The 23276-nt window shown below is 46.2% G+C and overlaps 2 protein-coding genes across 3 annotated transcripts in view; one reads left to right on the top strand and one right to left on the bottom strand.

Annotated features, from left to right (window-relative positions):
• The window catches only part of LOC147451721 (uncharacterized), a 91849-nt gene that overhangs the window by 51946 nt on the left and 16627 nt on the right, over positions 1-23276 (top strand). The gene's annotated exons all lie outside the window — the stretch shown is intronic.
• On the bottom strand, positions 8511-9575 carry LOC147451722 (uncharacterized). The gene has a single exon (XM_086518734.1). It carries the CDS (start codon positions 9558-9560, stop codon positions 8511-8513), a length of 1050 nt encoding a protein of 349 aa, XP_086374860.1. The 5' UTR covers positions 9561-9575.

Genomic DNA, 23276 nt, shown 5'->3' with positions numbered 1-23276 from the left:
ACCATGAACAGGTGAACTATAGGCATTCCACCTGCTATTGCAAAGGTCTTTGATTTCTTCGAGCCTATCTGGGTCCTTCTCATGCTCTTCAATGGCCTCGACCATGCGATCCATTGCTTCATAGACGTTGCCAATGCAAGGTTGCATACCATCCATCACTCTAAGCAAGTGGATCACTGGTTTCACCATTTTGTCAATACGCTTTAGGGACTCCCGGAACTTAGGATCCTCCACCTTCCCCGTACAAATGATCCTTGTGATTGTACTTGCATGGGTAGTCTCAACAAACTCTGTACTGATGAAGAGTTGCTGCACTGCACTTTGACACTCTACAAAGCGGCTTATTATTAGATAGTTGTAGGCGAAGCGGGTCTCACAATACTTTAGAAGCACTTTGCTCCTCGACCGCTTCAAGAAATTGGCTAGAAGTATGTTGTGGTTTTTGATGAAAGCAACCACCTTGGACGTGGATGCAATGAGAGGCTCTATCCAAGGTAGTGCCGAAATCCTTCAAGAGGTTGTTAAGGCAATGTGGCATGCAGAAGGACACCGTGATGTGAGGATAAGCGCCTTCCAAAATAGCTCCGGCTGCCCTGTTTGATGCCTCCCCATCGGTGACTAGACCTATCACAAGGTCCGACTCAATGGTGGTCTCTATGGAGGAGGTCCACTCACCCGCAAGGACATCTGTTGATTTTCTTGTCTCTGTGGCGTCATGGGAGTGGGCAAAATACATCTCCCATTTGGAATAGGCAACAATGCCATGGATGGACCTCCTCCTAGTGTCGCTCCATCTATTCACAACGAGGGTCATGCCATACTTTGTCCATTGCTTCTTCATGTTGAGGGTTGCCATCTTCACAACAGCCTTCTCTCTATCGAGTAGAGTAGTACGGAGGGCCTTGAAAGAGGGTGGCACATAGCGTGTCCCATACTCTCCAATCCTCGTGCACATGGTGATAGCCGACTTTCGAAAATCAAAGAAAAAAGAGAAAAAAAAACTTATCCCCCCCCCCCAACCCCCCCACTCTCATTACCCCCCTCGTAGCTTATTTCCCCCCCCCCCCCCCCCCCCGCCCAACGGGCATTGGATAAAATAACACCCTCTCTCTCTCTCTCTCTCTCTCTCTCTCTCTCTCTCTCTCTCTCTGTGTCTGTCTCTCTCTCATTTTTCCCTACATACCCCTCTCTAATATCCTCTCTCCCGAGCTACAGACGACCGCGACTGAGGAGAGGAGCTACACAGCATCGACGGAGACTACAACAGAAGATTCGAGCCATACTCTCTCTACATCCAGAGTGCAGATGAGGATGGATCCTCACCATTTCTTCCATCTTTGTTTCACACACTGTTACATCCAGTTTACCGGGTACCTATTGTATCAGCTGCTACACCCACGTAGTTTTAGATTGTAGTAGTAGTAGTAGTATTTTGTTCCACTTCTAGTTCTTTTCTAGTTCTTTTGTACCCAGACATGGTATTAGATTCACTATTTTGTAACTGATTGGTCTCATAGGTCATTTTGGCCTTTTGAAGACGTTAATATAACATTTCATTTCATTTCATTTCATTTTCCCAATTTACCCCCACTCTCATTACCCCCCCGGCCAAGCGAAAGCTTTCAGCACTCAACCCCCGACCCCTCTCTCGTGCTCCCTCTGTGTGAGCCGCATGGAACCCCCCCCCCCCACACACACACACACACACACACACACCTTCCCCCCCTTTTGGCCCTCTAATATTCTTTCCCCGATCCCTCCCCCCTCTTTCGCACCCGCTCGCCTCACCCTCCCCTCGGCCTCATTCCCTCCCCCTTGGCCCGCTAACATATTCCCTCACTCCCACCCATTGACTTGCTTTCCTCTCCTCGTCCTTAAGCTCCCATGCAAGACAATAGATACTATTCCCTCTCTCTCTCACCCACATATCCCCCCTACCCCACTCCATTGCCAAACAACCCCCCCCCCCCCCTTCACTCTCTTGTCCGGCGGCCCACAAGGAGCGGACCTAGCCCCTTTCTCTCTCTCTCTCTCTCTCTCTCTCTCTCTCTCTCTCTCTCTCTCTCACACACACACACACACACACACACACACACACTCTCTCTCTCTCTCTCTCTCTCTCTCTCTCTCTCTCTCTCTCTCACGAGCCTGTGAAGGCGCCGCAAGAAACACTCTCTCTCTCTCTCTCTCTCTCTCTCTCTCTCTTATCCACACACCCTATCCCTCACAATCTCTCTCTCTCAGCCGAACGCTCCCTCTCTCTCTCTCTCTCTCTCTCTCTCTCTCTCTCTCTCTCTCTCTCTCTCTCTCTCTCTCGCGCTCAAGCCGCGCACGAAAATCTCCCTCTCTCTCTCTCTCTCTCTCTCTCTCTCCCCTTCTCACGGAATGCGGCAGTAGAACCTCTCTCTCTCTCTCTCTCTCTCTCTCTCTCTCTCTCTCTCTCTCTCTCTCTCTCACACACACACAGACACCATCTCTCCCCCCCCCCCCTTCCCCCCCTTTTGGCGCTGTGCACGAGCCTATAACAATAAGCTCTCTCTCTCTCTCTCTCTCTCTCTCTCTCTCTCCCACCCGAGCGCTCACGCACAGTAGCAGACCGCCATCCACATACACACACACACACACACACACCATACCTACCCACGCACGCACACACACACTCACGCTCTCTCTCTAACCCCCCCCCCCCATCCACCTTGCGTAGAAGACAGGCAGCCGGCCGTCAACCATCAAAACATAAAAAAAAATAAAACATCAGCCGGCTTACGAAAGTCGGCGCCTTAGAGATGCATAGTTGCATGCTTCCATTTATGAGAAAGAGCTAATGGCAGTAATTCATGCTCTTTCCATTTGGAAACATTGCCTGTTAGGAGCTGATTTTATAATCAAGACTAATCATCAGAGTCTTTGCTACTTTCCCACATAGAGAAAGTTATTAGAAAAACAGATGAGATGGGCCAACTTTCTTTCAATGTTCCATTTTCAGATTTTACACACTTCTAGAACAAAGAATGCGGTTGCAGATGCTCTCTCTAGGCGTCCAAAGATCAATGCAATGACAACTATTTATCATGAGGAACTAGAATCTCTTAGTGAGATGTATCCTCAAGATCCAGACTTAGCTACAATTTGGGCAGATCTTCAAGCTGGTCACTTAAGGCCACCTTATTCCAATTGGGATAATACATTCTATCATCAACAAGCAATATGCATAGCTCAGCCCTTAAGACAGAAGGTGATGAATGAAGCACACGATCCTCCCTATGTTGGGCATCCGGGAATTGCTGCTATCACTAGTGTCCTCGACAAATATTTCTTTTCGCCAACACTTCGGACAAACATTGAAAAATATGTACGCGAGTGTTTAGTATGCCAAAAAGTGAAATATGACAGACATAAAGTTTATGGCTAGCTTCAGCCACTCCCTGTGCCTGACACGCCAGGGGAAAGTATTGCCATGGATTTTATTACGGATCTTCGTAGATCCAAGAATGAAAATGATGCAATTTGGACTATAGTAGACAGATTCAGTAAGCAAGCACATTTCCTTCCAGTTAAGAAGAAAATCAAAGCTGATCACATGGCTAGAATATTTCTAGCTCAGATTTTTAAACATCATGGATTGCCAAAGACTATTGTCAGCTATAGAGATCCTCGAATGACTAGTCTATTTTGGCAAACATTCTTCAAGAATTTGGGAACTAAGTTGGATTTCTCATCAGCTTATCACCTCAAACAAATGGTCACAGCGAAATCGCTAATGCCACTGTTTTAGACCTCCTCAAGTGCTATGTTTCGGAAAGACAATCCGAATGGGAACAATACTTACCGTTAGTTTAGTTTGTGTATAATAATACCATACATTTCTCAACTGGTAAAGCTCTCTTCAAAATTATGTATGGGAAGCCCGTCTTACTTCCTATTATGGTGTCACCTTCCAGCAGCAGATCCTCGCCGCACGGTCAGATCTAGCGCAACTTGCAGATTCAGCCCGAAAAACGCAGATTTCAGCATCTGCGTTTTCAGCGCGTCATCGTCGCATCGTCGCCATCGACATCGTCACCGACATAGAGTCAGAATTCAGCAGATAAAGATTTGCAGATTTCAGCCCTTAGCATTCTCAGATTTCAGCCCGTCTCGTCGTCATCCTCATCGTCGTCGACATCGTCGGCAAGTCCAAGCATTGTAGAGATTTGTGCAATCATCTCGCCATAGAGAGTGGGGCCTTCGGAGGAGGGTTTGACAACATTTTGGTGTCGTATTCTTCTCTCTCCATCTCTCAGTCTCAGTACCTTCATTCACAGTGTTCATCCACTTTGTTTGTGATCATTTGCACTCTCTCACGAAAGGAACGGAAGGCTCTCCCTTCCGTAAGTAAAAGGAACCCTTGAGCACAATTCGGAGCACTCATCTTGAGCAAAGTTCAACATTCACTTCCGCTGCACCTTACATATGGTTACCAAAGAAAACATCTTTGCCGCAGATGAATTTGTGTGCAATATTGATACTGCCTACCAACAAGGAAAGCAAACGATTCTTCGTACTCAAGAGCAGCAGAAGAGAAAAGCAGACAAGCACAGAAAGAATCTCAATGTTGAGAAAGGACAATATGTCCTACTTAAGTTTGAGAAAGCTAGATTGAAAAAGCGGGTAAAAAAAGGAAAAGTTGTTAAACTTTTCCATAGATTTTACGGCCCTTTCAAGATTACAGATAAAGTGAATGAAGTGACTTTTAGATTGGATTTGCCTTCTCATTGGCGCAACCATAATGCTTTTCATGTAAGTCTCCTCCGAACATATGTTGGTTCTCCTCCAATGACGCTAGTACAAGAAGATCCTCCAGAAGTCGAGAGATTGAGGAAATCCTTCTACCAGGATAGATAATACACCACTCTGAGAGAGAACTTAAATCCGGGAGCCTACATCGAAAGTATTTAGTCAAGTTCAAGAATTACATCACTTAAGATGCAAAGTGGATGACTCTACAGTTAAGGTAAACTGTTTAGAACCAAGAGGGATGTAACAATGTCAGACTTTGTAAATAATTAAGTTATTTACGAGAAAATAGTTATCTAATTAGTTGTGTGCACGTCGGAAATAGAACTAGCAGTTCTAGGGCCTCAGGTGCGCCCAAATATGGGCCAGAGTACCTGAGGGAGACCCTAGCAGAAAATATCATGAAGCCCTAGTGATTGGGAAACCGGTCTTCAATAAAGGGGTAGATAGTAGCCTGAGATTTTAGGCTCAATAAATCACGCGCGTCAGTGCGAGCATAGGAATGAGATGGGGTTCTTAGTACACTAATCTTAAGGCTTGTATTATTTTTAAGGCCTTAGGATAAGTCAATTAAACTAATTTAAAATTGTTTGTGCCGAACCAAATGGCCGGCAAGTGCGAACAGGTAATGCCAAAGCAGTATCGATACGACATTGTGCTGGGGAGTAGCTAACGTTTTCATTAGTAGCATCCATGTGTGCAATTGTGAGTTAATTTGCACATTTCATTAATAGCTTAGGAACTTTTAAATGTAAAAGTTGAATGGTTTTTAAGTTATTAAGTGTGCCACTTCGCACACTTACCAATGCAAAGTGACTCTCACTCTCACTCTCACCCTCCCTCTTCTCCTAGCGTCCCCCTCTCTGGCTGGCTTTATAAGAGCATCCTCTCCCTCTCTTCTCAGGTTGGCAGTGCTCTTACCCCCCCTAATGTGAGCGTGCTCTATGCATTGAAGCCTTCCATGGAAGCTTGAGAGCAGCCCTTTGCGGCATATGTGGTGGCCTTGTGCTCCCATTGTCTAGAACAAGGGTTTTTATAGCCACAACCAACTTTTGGTGAAGATTCGTTGCGAGAAGTTGTAGTAGGCACTCTCTCCGTAGAGTGCTGTAGCTGTAAATTCTTTGTTTTCAATCCCTAATCACCTCGATTAGGATTCTTTTCAGCAGAGCACTAATAGAATTTCGCTCCTCTTTACTTACCCTACGCCTACACAAGTTTTGGGGTGGTTCCATCGCGAAGAAGGCCTCAATTTCAACATAGGAGTGCGCACATGTAAGAATTTCAGGTTATGTGCAGAAAATTACAGCAAGCATATTTTGTGTGCATTTTGCTTGTTTCTCTCTTGAGTTGGATGCATGAATGATTGCGCATGAAGGGCCACAAATAGCGGAAGATAGACTCTCTTGGTGAGAGCTTCCGACAAGCTTTTTGGAAGATAGACTCTCCTGGTGAGAGCTTCCAACAAAGTTTGCAGAAGAGGGAAAGTCCTCTTACGAGAAAGTGGAAACGCTCTCTCAATCAGTAGTCAGAATAGAACAAAGAAAGAAATAGAGGACGGGCGTTTGCCCCATTCCCGTACTTGTAAAGATTCTCCCTTAGTAATAAAGATAATCTCTTTTGTAGCGCGGATAATGTGTCGTGCTCTCTACAGTGGGTGGTCCTCAGTGCAATGTGCGTGACAATCTCACTCAAACAGACTGAAAAGAAAGGAAACAATAGACATCAACAGAGCTCACAAAGGCACTACAGCAGACCAGAACATATGACTCGACTATCTCAAAGAACTGATACAGACTCTGGTGTGGCAGCACACTCAGCTCCAACCCAGGACTCACAGGTACAATGGGGGTGTCGAGGCTCAGATGTGCCGGGATGGTGAAGACGTGCTCTGTGTATAGACTCACTCTAGACGACTACGTGAAGGTCCAACTGACCAAACGCTATTACTCATATATACAACCATAAAGAGCCACCAACGGCTCATAAGTGACAATACCTAAGTCTATCCCCACTGGGTGGCGGTGGTGACCTGGCCACGATGTCCACTAAACCACCGTATTCTTGCCACGTGTCGTTGTCCAGCGAGTCCGTCTAGTGTGAACCGATTAGACCAAAGATCAACTGTGAAGTCCACTGTCCTGTGAAAGTGACAGTGACACTGACACTGTAGCCTACAGGTTGCCCGCCACAAGACCGTTGCCCGTCTCGGAGAGCGGAACTGAAGAACTGAAAGATCGGCACTCTACTGTTGGTAGTCGGATGATGGAGGAGGAGGGGAGGCTGGTAGAAAGGTGGGTAAGGAGATGCAAGCCATGTGTATGGTGGGGGGTAGTGGCCATGAGGAGGGTACAGCGGATATGGAGTGGCCACCCTAGGAGTAGCAGCAGACTGACTAGGGTGAGTAGGTGGAGCAGGTGGAAACCCAGGGAAAAACTGAGTAGGCTGAGAAGGGGGGACAGGTGGAAACCCAAGAAAAGACTGAGTAGGCTGAGATGGTGGAACAGGTGGTTGGAATCCAGGGAAGCTGTAGAAGTGCCAAGGGAAAGAGGTGGATTGGGAGGGGGAGGCCATAGAGGGTCCATGAAATTGTGATGAAGCCGATCCTGCTGGCTTAGACTCCATAGTGGTAGGATTTGTTTTATTTGCTGCTTGAGAATCCCCGGAATGGGCTTTGGAAACATCCGTCTGTATCTGTGTTGCCATAGCAGGAACTTGCGTAGAAATCGGGGTTGTATCTGTAGCTGTAGTTGTCTGTGAAATGGCTAGAGCTTGGTATTTGGCACATGAGGGACACATTGTATGTACCAAAAGAGAGAGGTTTTGAACTGCGGCCATATCATTTGCCTCTTTTAACTGTATTTGTTGAGTGTGGACAATATGTTTGAGGTCCACTACTTGTTGAGTGAGGACCTTTATGCGATCTTGAGCTGGAGCAATTAACATGTTCGTATCCATTGCTCGTTGAAGATGGCTACGCACTTCCCTTTGCATACTGTCATAGACAGCGCGATGTAGACCGTTGGTACCTTGCAATGAGAGGGCTGTATCCATAATCGTCGAAATGGCTCTTCTGTCCGCATTTAAAAGTGTGTCAGCTTGAGGCGCAAAATTGGCATATATGTCAGGCTGTTTAGATGTAGGTTTCCTAGAGCTAGATGCCCCTGCAGTATCCTTAGACATAGTTTTTCCATACGTCAATCACATGTCGGACGCACACGAGAACGGAAGTACGGAATAAGTACGGATCAGACCACCCAAAATTCCACACGTCGGTCTTAGGATGCTACATAGTAATTGTAGAAATACTTACTGCACCACCATGTTTAAAACTTTATAAGTTTATAGACAGACAAAAGTTAAAACTTTAAACCATAGAAACTTTAGAAATTAAAAGTGGACTCATGACCTCGGAGAGTCGAGACTGGAGAGAATCAAGATGGTGCCTCAGATCTCTAAGTAATGATTCATAAAGTAACCTCCAAACAGAAAGGAGTCAAGAATCAGGACAATAGAAGCAAGCCAAAAACATTCAGGAATCAGGAGTGTAGTCTCCTGAAGGCTGAATCCAAAACATAAGTAGAGAGGCGAGACTAGAGACTAGAATCTAAACTATAGACTCTAGAGTCAACAATGAACAGAACACCATACGAGTAACGGCATGCCGCATAAGTAAATGTCAAAAACCATGGTCCAGACTCTAGACTCCATAAGCAGGCGGCCAGGCACAATGAGCTCTAACTCTCACCATAGCTCACATCCTCATCGTCATAAGCAACATCATCCTCCTCCTCGTCCTTGTCCCCGTCCTTGTCCTCATCCTCATCACCACCAACTGAGCATGATGCTCCAATATGACTGGTCCCAGCAATGGGAATAGGCTCTATCGTATCTGTAGTACTCTCTGCAATGGCCTCTTGAATCTCTTGCAAGGCAAGCAAGCGGTCCTCATCTTTTTCCTTATTGAGCATTTCCAATGTGACCTCCATTCTCTCATAGCCGCGCTCTTTGATTTTGGATATGAGCCTCAAGTTCGTGTGTATGTACACAAGCTTCTCTGTATGAGATGGGAGTAGCCTATTTCTTCTCTTGGTATGAATGAGAGAGAAGGTGCTCCAATTTCTCTCACATGGAGAGGCACATGTCCCTTGCGAAAGCACTCTCAAAGCAAGTGCTTGCAAAGCAAGTGTGCAAGCCCCAAAAGTTTCCCACCATTTCACTCCCTCTTGCATCCTCAATGCATCTTTTGCAATTGGATGAGCAAATGACTTGCTTTCAGCTTTATAAATGTCAAAATCATCAATTAGGGTGCCTTGCAAGGTCAAATCACCCTTGGTGTACCTGTCCAAGAATGTCATCCATCCTTCATGCACCTCGCCATCACTTTCTTGCCCTCTTCCTCGCCATATGGGATGCAACATGTATCCAACAGCATGTAACGGTGTGTGCAACATATTCCATCTTTCAATGCATAGATCCCTAATCTCTCTCATCCTTGCAGCATCAATGCCTTGCATGTTTTCAATTTGCTCTACCATGCGATCCGTAAGCTCGTACATAAGCCCCATGGTGGCTCCTTCCCTATCAGCCAAACGGAGAATTTTCAAAATCGGAGCACACATTTTCAAAATCAGCCTTGCCTCTTGCCAAAAGGATGCATTAAACACAATGTTCGAGACCTCAATAGCCTTTTGAGTCTTGGATCTCTTCATCTTAACAAATTTGTCAGCAATCATAAGCTTGCGCATACCTTGCATGCATCTCTCATCCACAAGATTGGCCAACATAATAAAGTAGTATGCAAATCGAGTGGCTGACGGCTTGACCAAGTCCTTCTTGCTAAGTTGCCGAAACAATGCGAACACAATAGATTTTCTTGTCACAAATGTGACAATCTTTGTTGCATCCTCAAGCACTTTTCCAACCCAACCAATCTGTCCAATGTCCTCAAACAAAAGGTCCAAGCAATGGCAAGCACATCTGGTAAAAAAAATGTGTTTCTACTCCCTTTCAATCATCTCCCCAGCACCAACACAATTGGTTGCATTGTCCATGCATACCAGCACAACATTTGCTGGGCCAATCTCTCTGATAACCTGTTTGAGATGCTTAAAAATAAATTCTGATGTCTTTGTTTCCCCATATGTGTCTACAGCTTTCAAAAACACTGACCCATGAATAGAGCATGCAAGAAAGTTAATGATAGGCCTGCGCCTAGTGTTAGACCATCCATCACACACAATAGAGCATCCATATCTTTTCCATTTCTCGCGTACACCCATGATCTCAGTCTTTACGCATTTAACCTCCACATTCAATTCTGTGGTGTGCAAAGCATGATAAGAGGGGGGAACATACGAAGGACCTGCTTGCCCAATAGCTTTCACCATTTGAAAAAAGTAAGGGCTCCTTACTTTCCATGTAGGAACATCCTCAGCATAAAAAAACCTGCGCAAGGCTTGGTCTTCTTGCTTCCGTGTTTGCAAGCCAAATGCACTCGCCAAACCCCCTTGAGAAACCTTCCTCTTTTTGCTTGAGGACCCCACATTGGACTTGGAAGAGCCACTTACATTAGTTGTTCCCTTAGCATGCGTACTCATTGAAGCACCTCCTTGAGCTTGAGAGGGATCTCCTTCCAAATCATTGACCAGTGCATCTACAAAAGCAGCTCTGTCTTCTCCCTCTGGCCTTGCATCTGCATGCAATCTTGTGACAATCTCTACAACATCTGTTGGGGCCTCATCACATGGGCCTCCCACACCATGGCTAGCAATGCCCAAAATATGTGCACGGATACGCAAAGGACCACCGTCCCATGAATGCCCACAAAAATTACATTTACAAGTCCATTTTCCTTTTGGAAGACTCTTCACTTGCTGCACATACTGCCACTCGGGACGCTTGGTTCGGCCCATCTGCAAACTTGCAAAGAATTCGGCTTGGAAGTTGGAACTTGGAAGATGGTGCAACGAGCTTGAGCCTTGGAGTATTGAGCTGGCTGCTGCGCTATGTGTTGGCGGGAGAGGTTGGAGGCAAGAGAGAGTGCGACCCGAGGGCGGAGACTCGAGAGGATGGGCGGGCTTATGTCCAAGTCTCACTTCATACACGCTCTGTGATAGTGTCTGAGTCTTTGCAATCTCTGTATATTCTATTCAGAGACATTCGCCTACAGACTATACGAGCGCGCGGCCAAAAAAATGCAGTCGAAACCTTTTTGCCCCAAATTTTTTGCCACACTGGCTGTAGGTACGAAATCCTTATCCGTACTTCATCCGTACTCGTACGGCAGTACGGTAGTACGGCAGGCCTTCAGTACGCGAACGAAAAAAACTATGTCCCTAGGTGCCCCTGCACTAAGAGTAGTACATGGTGCTGCCGACACAACTGGAGGTTGTGTTTTGGTGCCTGCAACACTCGTCACAAGAGGTGGTGTGAAAGTAGAGGTGGCCACAGAAGTAGTCATCCGCACTCTTGGTGTTGCAGTATTGACGTCAGAGATTTTGACCTGTGATTCGGAATTTCGGAGAAGGGTAGTGTTGCTAGCTGCTCAGTTGAATCTTTTTGTACTTTTGTCCTCTTCTGTAAGGTGCCTTTCCCTTTGGCCATTTTGGAACGGCCTTGTTCTTGTTCTTTGGCTTCATCTTGCAGGGTGAGAACAACGGTTGTATCTGTCTTTTGCTGCATAATTTGCACTACCCAATACATAATAGGGGCTTCATAGCAATTGAACCTCTCCGCCTTCCCTTTACGCTGAGTCCGAAAACGCTTTGCCCTGTCTTGTAGCGCTTTAAACAGTAGATGGTGAAATGGATACGGCAGGCAATGGTAGAGACAAAAAAAGCATCGCATATTCCTGGAGAACTTGGAGAAGAGAGAACTACTGCTCTTTCCGGTGCGCGCAATAAAAAATAATACTGTAAAATTGAATACAGCTGTTGACTCGTGTGATAGTCTGCATGTGAGTGGAGTAACAATTCCTGGCACGCATTTGCAGTGTCTTCAGGGGATTAGAAGTAGATATCTATGATAAGCGCCTTGAACCAGAATATGCCAATCTAAAAATCATCCGCATGCCTCACATTTCTTCGAACATTTCTCTTTTAGCTAAGTACAGTGTCATTTGCTCTCAACTATTTAGATTTTCTTGTCTTTGTTCTAGTAAATCTAGTTTTGTTGTTCAATCTTGCCATCTTATTTCTTTACTAGTTGAAAAAGGATACTCATTCAAAAGAATCATGAAAAAAGTTCGTTCATTTTTGCATCGTAATAAGTTTATTTTTAGTGTTTCTTCCTTTGGAATGTTCAAGATGATCAGTAGTAAATTCAATAGAAGTGGGGAGCTAAAAAGCTCACTTATTGTTTGACTTAATAACACCTTATGTTGTTGTTTTGATCTTTAGCGCTTCTAGTATTTTCACTATAGCTTGACAATTGCTAGCCTTTATCATGGCTGAGTATGCCCATCACCTCCGGAGGGTGATAGAAACTCAGCTCATTGGTTTTGTAGAGTACGTTCAAAGCATGAATGACCTCTATATAAACTTGCACCTACTCTTGGGCACTGACGACGTGAGTAGGGATGTCATAGCTGTTGTCCAAGCTATGCATGATAAAGGTGATAATCTTATTTTTCCTGTTTGGACAAGCAGTGAAGTTGAGATCACATATTGTCAAGTTTGGTTCTCTGCTCTTCGTAGGTTTGTAGTAGTATTCATTTTTCGATTTCATATTTAGCTTACCTGAGGACTTAAGAATGTGTTCCGTTATAAGTTGTTGTGTGAAGTTTGATTTCTAGGATTAAGTTTTTAAGATGTCTTATCCTTTTTTTGCTTAAAGTTGAGTACTTGTTTTAAGCCAAGTAAGTTGCGTCAACTTATTTTACACATGCCTTTTCTAAAAACATTTTTAAGTTAATAATGTTTTGTTTTATCTAGTTTTGTTTCGAAGCAAACAAAGTGATTTAGTTTGTTTTTGTTTTTCTTTCTTTTCGTGTGTCCCTTGCTTTTATAGTTTTATGAGTGCTTTATTCCCTCTTATAATTCGTGAGTTCAGACTATTCTGAACTTATGAAGGTATATGTCTTCAGGGGATAGATTCGAGAAGGTTTTGGTGGCGGGCAAAGGTGCCAACACATTCAATATTCCCATAGCTTGTCCGATATCCTCCATTGTAAGTGTAGTTCCATTTAGCTTTGGAAAAGTAAGCAAGAGGGCACTTAGCTTGGCACTAGAGATTGTGGAGGACAAATCGGCATGAGCCAAATTTTGGAGACCTAAGTGTATCATTTGCTGTTGAGAGAACACATCTTTGAGTGCCGGGTTTGGCGCTTGTAAATGATAGATCATTAGTAAAGGTACCTTCGAGATGACACCGGAAGGGCGAAACACCTGGAGAGTGGTGATCTTGCCAGCAGTGAGACTGATTGGGCTGAATCTTCCTCTGAAGATTCTTCGGAAAGTTGCTCTGAACTAGGAGTATAGTCTGATTTATTGTGAGAGCTATCCCCAGAGGAGGCAAAGGACTCTTTCTCCGACTGGAGGTGCTGCTTTCTATTCCAAGTACGAAACATATAAAGTATACCGAGAATCTGCAACTGAGAATTTGGTGGAGGAGCACGGAGCACGGAGAGAGAGCTCCTGGAGGCACACCTGGCGATGGAGAGAGGTTGGAGGCATGTTGGCGATGGAGGAACGCGTGGCTGAAAACTGAAAACTTGACAGAAAATACCCTGCGCCGAGTTTTATTTATTCTTGTGTCTAAAAGCAAAGCTGATTTACGCTGGCTTTTTATTAAAGCACCGTGGGGAAGGCAAGGCGACAACAGCTTTATGCGAGGGTGAGGGCGAGAGAAAGCTGCAAGGGCGAGTGCTTTATGTGAGGGCGAGTGCAAGAGGATAGGGCGAGGGCGAGAGGAAGGGGCGAGGGCGAGGGGATGGCGAGGGGATAGGGGGAGGGCGAGGGGGAGGGGATGGCAAGGGGCGAGGGGATAGGGGGAGGGCGAGGGGCGAGGAGATAGGGGGAGGCTAGGGGCGAGGAGTGACGGCGAGCGCGAGGGGATAGGGGGAGGGCTAAGGGCGAAGGCGAGGGGAGGGGGTAAGGACTAGGGCGAGGGCGAGGGGAGGGGGTAAGGCTTAGGGCGATGGGCTAGGGTTGAGAGGAGAGTGCAAGGGCGAGGGGTGAGGGGAGAGGGTAAGGGCGAGGGCGAGGAGATAGGGGTAAGGGCGAGGGAAAAGGCGAGGGACAGGGCAGCAAGGCTTCAAGGCGAGTTCAGGGCAAGGTGACATGGATATTTCCGAGGCAATCAGAAGCAAAGAGAATGCGTGAGAGGACATCAGAAGCACCAAACAGGAAAGGGACTAGCAAGGCAAGAGCAAGGAAAACGTAATCGGAGATCATCTACCCCTCTGAAAGAATCCGTGGCAGATAAAATGCGAAGTAAAATTGCTAGTGAACATGGTACTTTTATAAATACCCTACTCAAGAACACTAAGGCTTTTATGCATAGCAAAAGAACTTAGTTTCATTATAGATCAACAGAATCTTGTGCTTTGAAAAAGGGCATGAGTCGGGTAGGTTAAGCCCAAGACTAGAATCATTCCTACACACAGAAGAGGGTTTACATAGGATACAGACAGAGATTGAAGACAGAGAGTGAAGGAGATGGTTTATCCAATTCTAGAATCAAGCCCATAGAATCAAGCCCATTAAACGCAACAGAGTTAGCAGAAGGAGAGCTGTATAAGGAGAGGGTGTATGAGATAGGATGAAAAAGAACAGCAGGGATGTCGAAGATAGTGATCTAGAAGATATTTAAGGGTTCAGAAGTCGGCGAAGATCAACACTTGATTTTAGACGGTTGATCGTGAGCTTAAGCATGATAGCATTTGATCCTAGATCCATTGACTAAAGGCAGCGGAACTCCTTCGAGGGTGGCTAATTATACAGCTACGTGGGGTAGAATCTCCATGACCTTATATAGTCCTTGCGATGCTGGGACCAACTTCTTTGCTTTTTTCAGATACTTAGCTTGATAAAGTAGCATCAGTGCTCCTTGCGTTATTTGCGGCTTTCTGAGATGGCGATCATGCCAAGCTTTGCGACGAAGCTGCTTTGCTTCCAGAGCCAGGAAGCCAAACTTCGGCTTTCATCCAGAAGGAAAAGACGAGAGACAGATGCCGACCCCAAATCTCCATTGGCACGCAGACTGCCGACTCGCGGAGATCCTCTGACTTGAAATTTGAGTTCCTTTCCCTTTGAAAGAGGGTGGTCAAACTTGCTTTAGAAGTAATTTCTTCTCTTGAAGAGATGTATATAGAGCATCCTATATAGCACATACTAACTTAGCCTTATATACTTAACTAGTTTTTCAAGTTTCTCAAGACAAAATTTCAAATACCATTGTAAATAAGAGAGATCAATGAATTGACTTTCATTTATATGTACAGTTCTTACATGAGTTCCCTCCTAGAGCCAATTTCATATCCAGAATTGACTTGTCCAATGATCCCTTTACATTGATTCTATAAAATACTAGGAGATTGTCTATAGGGTCAATAAACCTCGCCCAAAGGGTGCCGTGGATAGCTTGAGCCCAAGTCGAAGGATGAAGATGACATGCTTTCCGCAGGAGTGCTATCAGAACCTTATTAGTGCTCTCTGCCTGTCCGTTTGCTCTAGGGTAATAGGAACAAGATTTTTGGTGAAAAATCTTGTAGTTGGCAAGCGAGGTTGAAATTGTTTCATTCACAAAGTGACTACCCCTATCACTGGTGATTTCCAAGGGACATCCAAACCTGCACAAAATGTTTTCGTAGAGAAACTTGGCTACTGTAGTGCCAGTGCAGTCCGTTGTTGCCAGTACCTCTGTCCATTTTGTTGCATAATCTGTAGCCACTAAGAGATACTTCCGATTGCCGGGTTGGGCGGAGGGAGTAATTGGACCTACAAAATCAATGCCCCATCTCTCAAAGGGCTGCCATGCCATAGAGACCTGCAGAGGACGGTTTGACTGCTTGCTTGGTTTAGGGCCACAACGCTGACATACATCACATACTTTTACATAGGAAATTGCATCCCGAAAAATGTAGGGCCACCATAAGCCACACTGGAGAATCTTCTAAGCAGTAATATGACCAGGGTAATAGCCACCAGTGGGACCACTGTGGGCATCCTCCAAAATATACTTGATTTCATGAGGGGAGACACATCGCCTCAGAACACCATCCTGTCCTGACTTGTATAGCTGGCCCCCAATTAGAGTGAATGGCCTAGACTTCAACAACAGTCGTCTCTTCTGCAGTGGAGAAGCGTTCTCTGGGTACACGCTTGTAGAAATCAGATGCAATACATCGCCGTACCATTCCGGAGTGGTATCCACCTTAAAGAGACTGCTATCTGGGAAGTCGTCAGCAACCCCCATTGCTTCTTCACCCGTGTGAATGCGAGAGAGGTGGTCGGCAAGGACATGATGTTTGTCGGGCTTGAGTACCACTTCGAAATCAAATTCTTGAAATAAGAGTAGCCATCGCCATACTCGACCTGCAACTTGCGGCTTGTTGAGCAGATAGCACAGGGCATGGTGATCAGTAATAACTGTGAAGTGGACCCCTAATAAATAATGCCGAAATTTTTGGAGAGCATGCAAAATAGCCAAACCTTTCCTCTCTGTGGTGCTATAGTTGCGGTCTGCCTTGGTAAGTAGACGACTTGCATAGTGAACAGGGCGATCCAGGTTGTACTCCTTACTAGGCTGAGTCAGCACATGCCCCACAACCAGTTGACTGGCATCAGTATGCACATGAAAAGGGAGAGACCAATTTGGAGCCACTAGGATAGACGCTTCAGTGAGGCGTTTTTTGAGGTATGCAAAAGCTTTTGCCTTTGCATTCGACCATTGAAAGGGAACAATAGCACTGGTTAGGCGGGTTAGGGGTTGAGCCACCTGTGCACACATGCGTATAAACCGGCCATGATAGCCTGTATGGCCTACAAAGCTCTGCACCCCTTTTGGGCTGATGGGAGGTGGTAACTTTAAGATCGCCACGATTTTCTCTTGGTAAGGGGCTAAACCTTCAGCAGACACCACATGGCCTACAAGTGTGTCCTCGGTGACCAAAAAATGACATTTGTAGGATTTAGCTTTAGGCATGCCTCTCTGCATCCTAGGAAGACAACAAAGAGTTGAGCAAGGTGTTCCTCTAGATTTTCCACTGGGGTTGAACATTGAGCACCTGAGAAGGTCGAAAAATCGTCCATGAAGATGTGAAGATGATCCGTAAGCAGAGGACAAAAGATGAGATATACCGCCCGATTGAAAGAAGGTGGAGCGTTTTTCAACCCAAAAGACATTCTAGTGTAAATAAACATACCCCAGGGAGTCACAAAACCGTTTTCAGCTGATCACCTGGATGGATGCCCAACTGATTGTATCCACTAAATCCATCCATGAAATTGTACAATACATGCCGTGCTACATCTTGAAGCACACACTCAGTGAAAGGTGTGGGAAAATCATATGGAATAGTTACCTTATTCAAAGCGCGGTAATCTACGCACACAGGGATTTTATTGGACTGCTTCTTAGGAGCTATCACCATGGGTGATAACCACTCAGAGTGCTCCACAGGTACAATGATCCCTGCCTCTTGCATTTTTTCTAACTCTGACTTGACCGCCTCAGCATACTTCGGGTTGAGCTTGTAAGCTCGGCCTCTTACAGGCTTAGCCCCTTCAACCAGAGGTATAGTGTGGACACCCAATTCTGGTGGGATCCCCTCCAAATCCTTGTAGGACCAAGCAAAAACATCTTTAAAAGAGTGTATAAAAGAGTAACGCGGGATGCTCCCATAACCAAGCTGCTAAGAGTACGTACTGAGGGTCGTCAGGATCTCCCAGGTTGACTTCTTTGACCGGGTCAGGAGGTGTAGTTGGAGAGAGTGCTTCCGAAGATGAGAAGTGAGTTGCCTCTTGGAGCTTCGAGACATGATGTGCTGGCGTTTGATGGATTGGAAACTCCGCATACTCTTCTTGTAACCATCCTGGTGGAAGCTCCTCGAAGGGTAAATCTTCAGACCCAGACATAATAGAATGCTTTTGAAGGGGTCGGGCGTCCGACCTGGGAGATGTTAGAGGAAGGGGGAGATCTTTGGCGAGTTCACGCAAAGGAGATTTCTTTCCCCTTCAGTGATGTGTTATAGGTTCCCCGAGGCCGAGGGCTTCCATCGGCGGGTCATTTGAAGCATGAGAATTTGGGGCTGACACACTTACTTCTTCGACCGGTCCACTGCCTGCTGTAGGACTACTATCTGCTGTAGGACCGCCTCAGGAGTTGGAAGAGAGAGTGTTACCGACGGCACAGGTGAGTTTTGAATAGAGACCACATAGCATAGCATCGATGTGGTAGCTTCCAACCACTGTAGCAGGTCCTCGTCAGACCCGTCAGGTGGGATGGGCTTCTCAGGGTCGGGGTTGGACTGTATTGACAATGAGCTATGATGAGCCATTGGATCCATCCCTCCTTCGAGCCGAATTGGTTGCATTTGGGAGCCAGGAGTATATATCCACATGGCGTCGTTTCCCCAATCATGAAGTGCCTTCGTATGCCGCAACCATGGTCTACCAATCAGCAAAGGAAGTCCTCCCTCCACCTGAGAAAGACTGACCACCACAAAATCCAAGCTAAATGTGAAGTCTTGTACTCTCAAAGGCACCTTTTCTATTATGCCCACAGGGTAGACTGTCCACTGGTCTGCCAACGTAACAGTGAATGGAGAAGGGCGGGTAGGCTGCAGACCTAAGGTCGAGATAGTAAATTCTAGCATTAGATTGATCTCGGATCCACCATCCACTATGACGCCTGAGAATTGATGCCCAAGAATAGATACAGTGAGACGAGGACTTTTGTAGTCGGTGAGGGGTGCAGCTGGATATGAAATCATGTAGGATTCAAAGGGCTGCATAGGTAGGTGTCCGCCACTAGGCCTTGTACCCTAGTACATAGACTGAATTATTGAGAGGGTGTCACTTCTGAGGGTTGCATCTAGCCGGAGCATCTCATAAAGGGACACTTGTTGAAAGGTGTTCTTCAAGATTGCTTCCGCTGTGGGCTTAGCTCCTACAATTTGGGCGTCCTCGGAAACTTTGACGTGTTGCAAGTCCGCCACTGCTGCCAGGAAGGCTCCATCAATGCTTGAAAGCATAGAGATTGGCCTATTCTTTTCACCACTTAAGGGTTCGACATTTTGATTAGGTTGCGGAAGTGATGGACGAGATGGTCTTGTTGGCAAGCTTAAACCCAGGGCTGCTCTTTGTGCCCGAGTGAGCACGCCAACGGGCTCTGGCACTTGTTGTGGCTGAACTGTATGTGTAGCAAGTGCTGGTTGAGGGGTGGTGTTGACTGTGGTTAGATTGATCTTTGGGAATGTAAACTCTTGTTGGTTTTGATTCGGGCCTGAAGATGAGGATGCCCTTTGCTTGGGACAATCCTTACTGTAGTGGTCCTTAGACTCCGGACAATGTCTGCAAGGAGGAGACCCTTCAGGTAAAGGATACTTACTTTGGTAATGCCCATATTCACTGCATCTGTAGCATAAGATTGGCCGATTAGACGGACGAAACGGGGGACGAGGTGGTCGTTGCTCTTGTTGTTGCATGGAGCTGGAGGCTGAGGTGTAGAAGCTTTTGGGAATTGAGGGAGTACTAGCATGATAAAAGCTGGGGGGATGCAAAGTTGTTGTGCATACCTTGCTGCATAGGAGGTGTTGTCAGCAGAGGGGGCAACAGGTTTTGATGGCCATAGGGTGAGACCATGTTGGATGTAGGTGCTAGCCCTTGTTGGAGAGAAGGACCCAAACTTTGTTGTATTTGCCGCAATTCTTTGATATAGTCACAATCCTTATCTTGGTGCCCAGATTTTTCGCAGAAGTGGCAATAAGCCCGAAGGAGACAGTCCTGTGGAGGATGTCCTGGAGAGCGACAAAAGTTGCACCATACCATAGCTTTAGTCTCCTGTTGAGACCGAAGCTCTTCTAGCTCTCTCTTGATTCGATCCAAAGCCTCAAGGTGCGATGGTTTCTCTTGTCTAAGAGAGATTGCTTTCTCTTCTTGGAGAGCGCGTTGTAGTTTTAGGGCTTCAAGTTCCCTGCGCAAAGAAGTGAATGGATTAGGAGGACTTCTTTCCGAGAACACAGAGGGAGTCTCTATGTGAGGGGAGTTGTTGAACAACTGCCTAGCCCCCTCTATCCTAGTAGCAACTGCGATGAATTCCTCCAGAGTGGCGTCGGGTCGGAGGCTCTCTCGGAGTTTTTGCTAAGAGGTTTTGGGGAGCGCCTTCTCCACCCAGTTCTTAACCATATTCACCGGGTTGTTGGGGAAGCTTGGCAACCAGAGACTTGGTTTTAGTCATAAGCTCTGCAAAGGTCTCCTCTGGCTGGAGCACCATGTTGGCCAACTCATCCAACACTTTCTCTTGGTAGTTTAGAAAGCTGCCCAGAACTGTTGTCTTAAGGTTGCCCAAGTTGCAAAATGGTTCTCTGCAAACTGGTTGTACCATGTGTCTGCTAAGCCGTCCAAGGTGGATGGAAAAAGTACCAAATAAGCATCTTCTCTGTTAAGACCACGACCCCTACAGAGAGATACGAACCTCCTTGCATGGTCGTCAGCATCTTCTGAAGAGAGTTCTTTGAAGGTGGGGAACTTGATGTTTACCTTGGCCAACACACTAGCCAACGCCTCCATGGCTCCTTGTTGAGCCTGTTGCTCAATAGCGTGCTGTAGCAGAATAGGAGAGAGCTTTACTGGAGAAGGTGATCTGGAAGATGTGGAATCGGATGAAGGAATGGGGGATGTCGTATGTGGAGGTATGGTTGATGAGGTTAATGGACTTCTACGAGATACCAAAGGTCGTGTTCTGTTATAGTGCTTCAGAGGGCTCAGTAGTGCGCTTTGACGCTCGACTGACCGCCTTGTATGTGTCATGCAGTGACCACCAATCCAACGAAGCTTTGGGCAAGAAGACTCTAACTGTGGGCTGAACAACCCAGGTCTAGACCAGGACAAGTGGGGATAGTGACTAGACCACCTGGTCCAAGACAAGTGACTAGACCACCTAGCTGGCAAGACGAGGAGGACTGGACCAAGGCGAGCACTAGACCAGAACCCGGGACGAGGACGAGGACGAGGACTGGTTGGACCAAGGCGAGAGAGGACCAGACCAGGAGACTATCTACACAGTGCAAGCAAGTGTGCGGAGCTAGGTAACAACCAATTAGCTTCACGATTTGTATGTCAACAAAGAGTGAGACTTCATTCGAGGTCCCACCGTGATCGCCAATTGAGAGCACCTATAGCGCGGATAATGTGTTGTGCTCTCTACAGTGGGTGGTCCTCAGTGCAATGTGCTTGACAATCTCACTCAAACAGACTGAAAAGAAAGGAAACAATAGACATCAACAGAGCTCACAAAGGCACTACAGCAGACCAGAACATATGACTCGACTATCTCAAAGAACTGATACAGACTGTGGCGTGGCAACACACTCAGCTCCAGCCCAGTACTCACAGGTACAATGGGGGTGTCGAGGCTCAGATGTGCCGGGATGGTGAAGACGTGCTCTGTGTATAGACTCACTGTAGACGACTACGTGAAAGATGCAACTCACCAAACGCTACTACTCATATATACAACCATAAAGAGCCACCAACGGCTCATAAGTGACAGCACCTAAGTCTATCCCCACTGGGTGGCAGTGGTGACCTGGCCACGATGTCCACTAAACCACCGTATCCCTGCAACGTGTCACTGCCCAACGAGTCCGTCTAGTGTGAACCGACCAGACCAAAGACCAACTGTAAAGTCCACTGTCTTGTGAAAGTGACACTGACACTGACACTGTAGCCTGCTACATCTTTATGGGGGGACCAGCCCATCTTCTGGTCCCCAATGAAGTGTCAAGCTCTCTCTCTCTCTCTCTCTCTCTCTCTCTCTCTCTCTCTCTCTCTCTCTCTCTCTCTCTCTCCAATTCTCTCGAGTATTTGAAGTGCAATTAAAGTCAGTTTATGCTGCTCTATTTTTGTATCAGCACCTCTGTCATTCTCTTTGCCAATGTAATCAGAAACCTCATCTACATACATACCAAATAGAGTAGGGGACAATGGACAACCTTGTTTCACTCCAATAGTGGAGTGCACTAAATCAAATATCCCCTCTGAAGTGCATACATGTCCCACCATTGATTTGTATAGAGCCATGATCCCCCAAATCAACTCATTGGGCACTCCCATCTCCTATAGTCTGTACATGAAGCTGGATCTGGGCACCATGTCATATGCTTTTCGGATATCCACAATGTCACAAGACGGGCACCACGTGCCAATAGAAAAGAACAGATTGAACAGACTTTTAGCACTTCAATAACAGTTGAACTGAAAGAGAGAGATGACACGTGACACGGAGTGGTGGAATTCCACCCCAAAGAGTATTGGCCCCAAACCTTGGCGCCCCTTTTGGTATTTTTTTATATTGCATCAAGACAGTATAAGCCGGTACTCCAGACTCTACACCTTCTCCAGGAAGCATGCCAGAGAATGAGCCCTAACCTCATATTTAAAGGCCCTTGGCCTAAAGCAATTACAGTGAAAAGCCTTCAAAACTCAAAAGCTCTTGGTCCAAAAAGCAATGCTAAAAGCTGCCAGCTTTTCGTAAATCAAGCTGGTGTCCGTATAGTAGGCCACGTGTCCAGCTTGCCACGTCAGCAAATCAGGGTTAGGGTTTCTGATTTTAGGGTTAGGGTTTCAACAGAATTAGGGTTTCGACACGTAAGCAGTTTGTTACACACAAAGCTACAATAAATCCGTCTCCCATGTGCCCTACCCTCCTCGATGATGGCTTTGAGTGTCAAAATATGGTCAAGAGTGGAGAAGCCTCTCATGAAACCAGCCTGTCCCATTGCGTGCATGTCCTCACTCTCTGTCCATCTGCTCAGCTGTTGCTCAAGGATAGATGCATACAAACGTGCCAATGTGTGTCCAATCATAATACTACGGTATTTGCTGGGCTCCGTAGGATCAATTGCTTGAAGATAGGCACAATAGTAGACAGTCTCCAAGTCTCAAGTAAACCCTCACACATGACACGATTGAATAGAACCTCAAGAACCTTTGCCAGCATATCTTTAGCATGTATAAAGTGCTTTGCTACTAGACCATTATGTATAAAGTGCTTTGCTAAGACCATACATCAGGGGAAGTAATCATCGGGGGAGGGGAGTGCTCATGAAAGAGACGCCATGCCTCTCGTGAGTCTTTGCTCAAGAACAACTGGTATAAGTCTTGCTCTATCCGAGCTAGGAACACTCGTTTCTTTCGTCACATGCGCCGAAATGCTATCTGAGATTGTCTGTGATCGATGACCCCTAGGAGAAGATCCCTCTGAAGCTATGCTCTCGTCTCTTTACATTCTTCGTCATACCAACTGTTTTGAGGCATGTTCCGAGGACGACGTCTTTG

Source organism: Adiantum capillus-veneris, chromosome 8 (assembly GCF_014529385.1).
Source record: "Adiantum capillus-veneris isolate H3 chromosome 8, ASM1452938v2, whole genome shotgun sequence".
In the NCBI taxonomy this organism is placed as follows: Eukaryota; Viridiplantae; Streptophyta; class Polypodiopsida; order Polypodiales; family Pteridaceae; genus Adiantum; species Adiantum capillus-veneris.
This window is presented reverse-complemented; position numbering and strand designations above follow the sequence as displayed.

Coding starts and splice junctions, on each gene's coding strand:
- LOC147451722 (XM_086518734.1), bottom strand. CDS start 9,560: ATGTTGGCCAATCTTGTGGATGAGAGATGCATGCAAGGTATGCGCAAG.